The 2,129-nt window shown below is 47.3% G+C and overlaps 1 protein-coding gene across 1 annotated transcript; it reads left to right on the top strand.

Moving 5' to 3' along the window:
- The first annotated feature begins 1,109 nt into the window (after window positions 1–1,109).
- On the top strand, window positions 1,110–1,779 carry LOC123154681 (cortical cell-delineating protein-like). The gene has a single exon (XM_044573342.1). The coding sequence runs from the start codon at window positions 1,153–1,155 to the stop codon at window positions 1,549–1,551; it is 399 nt and encodes a 132-aa protein (XP_044429277.1). The 5' UTR covers window positions 1,110–1,152; the 3' UTR covers window positions 1,552–1,779.
- The last annotated feature ends 350 nt before the right edge of the window (window positions 1,780–2,129 follow it).

Here is a 2,129-nt window from a genome sequence, read left to right as displayed (position 1 = left end):
CCAAAAGAAAACCATAATGTAACTATTTTGTTTAACTCAATCAAATGGGCTCTATCTTGCACCATAGCGTTTAAGTAGTATTGAAATTAGGACCGCCTATATGTCAGGTATCAAGGGAAAAAAATCTGCATCAGTCAATTTTCCATGCCGTTGGATGGCATGATCATGCCGCCACCTGTTAACCTTCTTCCCCTCACATCTTCCTCCCCTGTGCGACGGTTCCTCCTCCTCCTCCCACGTGATCTACCCTGCCCTAATTGGCAGCCTCCTTCCGGCCGGAGGAGGTGCCGCACACCGCCTCGCCAACCCGCCATCCCCTCAACCGCCATGCTGGCCACCTCCCTCCATCGCGCAATCTGTAGTAAACTCCGACGCCCCCCACACCTCCACCCTCAACCTGCATCAGTCAAGTTTTGTACTCGCCCCTGCTTGTCCTCGTCATTGTCACCTCTCACATCGTCCTTGCCTTCGTCCTCGCACAAAACAGACTGTAACTGACGCAAAGGAAAATTTCAGGTACCTGGTGTTTAGCAAATGTGTGAAATTCTTCGTCGGCAAAATCAATGGTGCTAGATTAACTAATTATTATACAGCGAGCAGAACGTATGTGTCCATCCATGCCAATGAGCCAGTATAATAAACCAGAGTACGATAGATATAATAGACACATGGAATCAAAACCATACAACTCTCCTATATGTGTCTCCCGTGACCCTGATGATCAGGGTTACGCCAGCTCGTAGCGCTGTCATGCCAGATATATTCCTTTGTCCGATGCTATGCTATGTACGCTTATAAAGCCACCAAATATTTATATGCACACCGCAGACAACATGCATATTAAGAGTACTCTTCTTGGAAACTAAAGGAAAGCCTCCTGGCCCAGCTCTCAGGTTTTTGTTCATTAGCGAACAGATTAAGCTCCAATGATGGATGTTACACACGTAACATGCCAGTACAATAATGGTTGCGCATAAGTTTTCAAAATTACTACGGCAAGAGTCAAACTAATTAGCTCGATTGATAATGGCATGCATGCACTTGCACACTACAACCGGCCTATAAATACCACCTCAAACAACCAAAGAAAACCATCCCAAGCTAGCAAAGCCTACAAGCTTAGCCACAGAACAGTAAGATCGATCAGTAGCAATGGCGCCCTCCAAGCTCGCCCTTTTCCTCGCCCTGAACCTGGCCCTCCTTGCCGCGGCGCATGGCTGCGAGCCCTACTGCCCACCAGTCGTACCTACCCCACCGATCCTCCCACCGTCTGTGCCGTCGACTGGCGGGGGCAGCTGCTCGATCAACACGCTGAAGCTGGGCGTGTGCGCCAATGTGCTGAACCTGCTGAAGCTCAAGATCGGCGTGCCGGCAAATGAGGAGTGTTGCCCGCTCCTGGCTGGGCTCGCTGACCTCGACGCGGCCGTGTGCCTCTGCACCGCCATCAACGCTAACATCCTTGGCATCAAGCTGAATGTCCCCATCGACATCGTCCTCCTCCTCAACCAGTGCGGCAAGAAGTGCCCCTCCGACTTCACGTGCCCCATCTGATCCATCCAACCATCGATGAATGTTATACATGCATAATCGTTGCATTCGTAACTAGTTTGCATGCCATACGTACACACCAGACGTATATTTTCTATGTTTCAGTTCATGTACTATATGTCAGGCGTTTGCATGGGCTCCCTCGCTCGTGCATGCATGCTTGATAAGCTTGTGATTTATCAACGATCAGTGTATCCCGTTATGGTATCTAAATGCATGATTCATGTATTTGTAAAGGGAAAGTAGTGGCTGCACCCACTCTCGGTGCACCCACGATGCACCCACGCAAGAAAACATATCAAAACATTTCGAAAAAAAATCTAAAACTTCGTGGAAATGATAATCAACAAATGTCATGAGGGCTTGCAAAGTTTGGTGGTCAAATAGCATTCGAGAAGTGCTCTACAAAAAAGACAAAATTGCAAAATCTGCTCAAACAGTGCACGTACATTTTGACTAATTTTCAGTGATTTTGTCTTTTTTGTAGAGAGCTCCTCGGATGTTATTTGACCACCAAATTTTGTAAGCCCCCATAACATTTGTTGATGATCATTTCTACGAAGTTTTAAATTTTTTCGAAA

This window comes from Triticum aestivum, chromosome 7A, assembly GCF_018294505.1.
Source record: "Triticum aestivum cultivar Chinese Spring chromosome 7A, IWGSC CS RefSeq v2.1, whole genome shotgun sequence".
Lineage (NCBI taxonomy): Eukaryota > Viridiplantae > Streptophyta > Magnoliopsida > Poales > Poaceae > Triticum > Triticum aestivum.
This window is presented reverse-complemented; position numbering and strand designations above follow the sequence as displayed.

What these genes read in the sequence shown, in the direction of transcription:
- LOC123154681 (XM_044573342.1), top strand. Translation starts at nt 1,153, where the DNA reads ATGGCGCCCTCCAAGCTCGCCCTTTTCCTCGCCCTGAACCTGGCCCTC.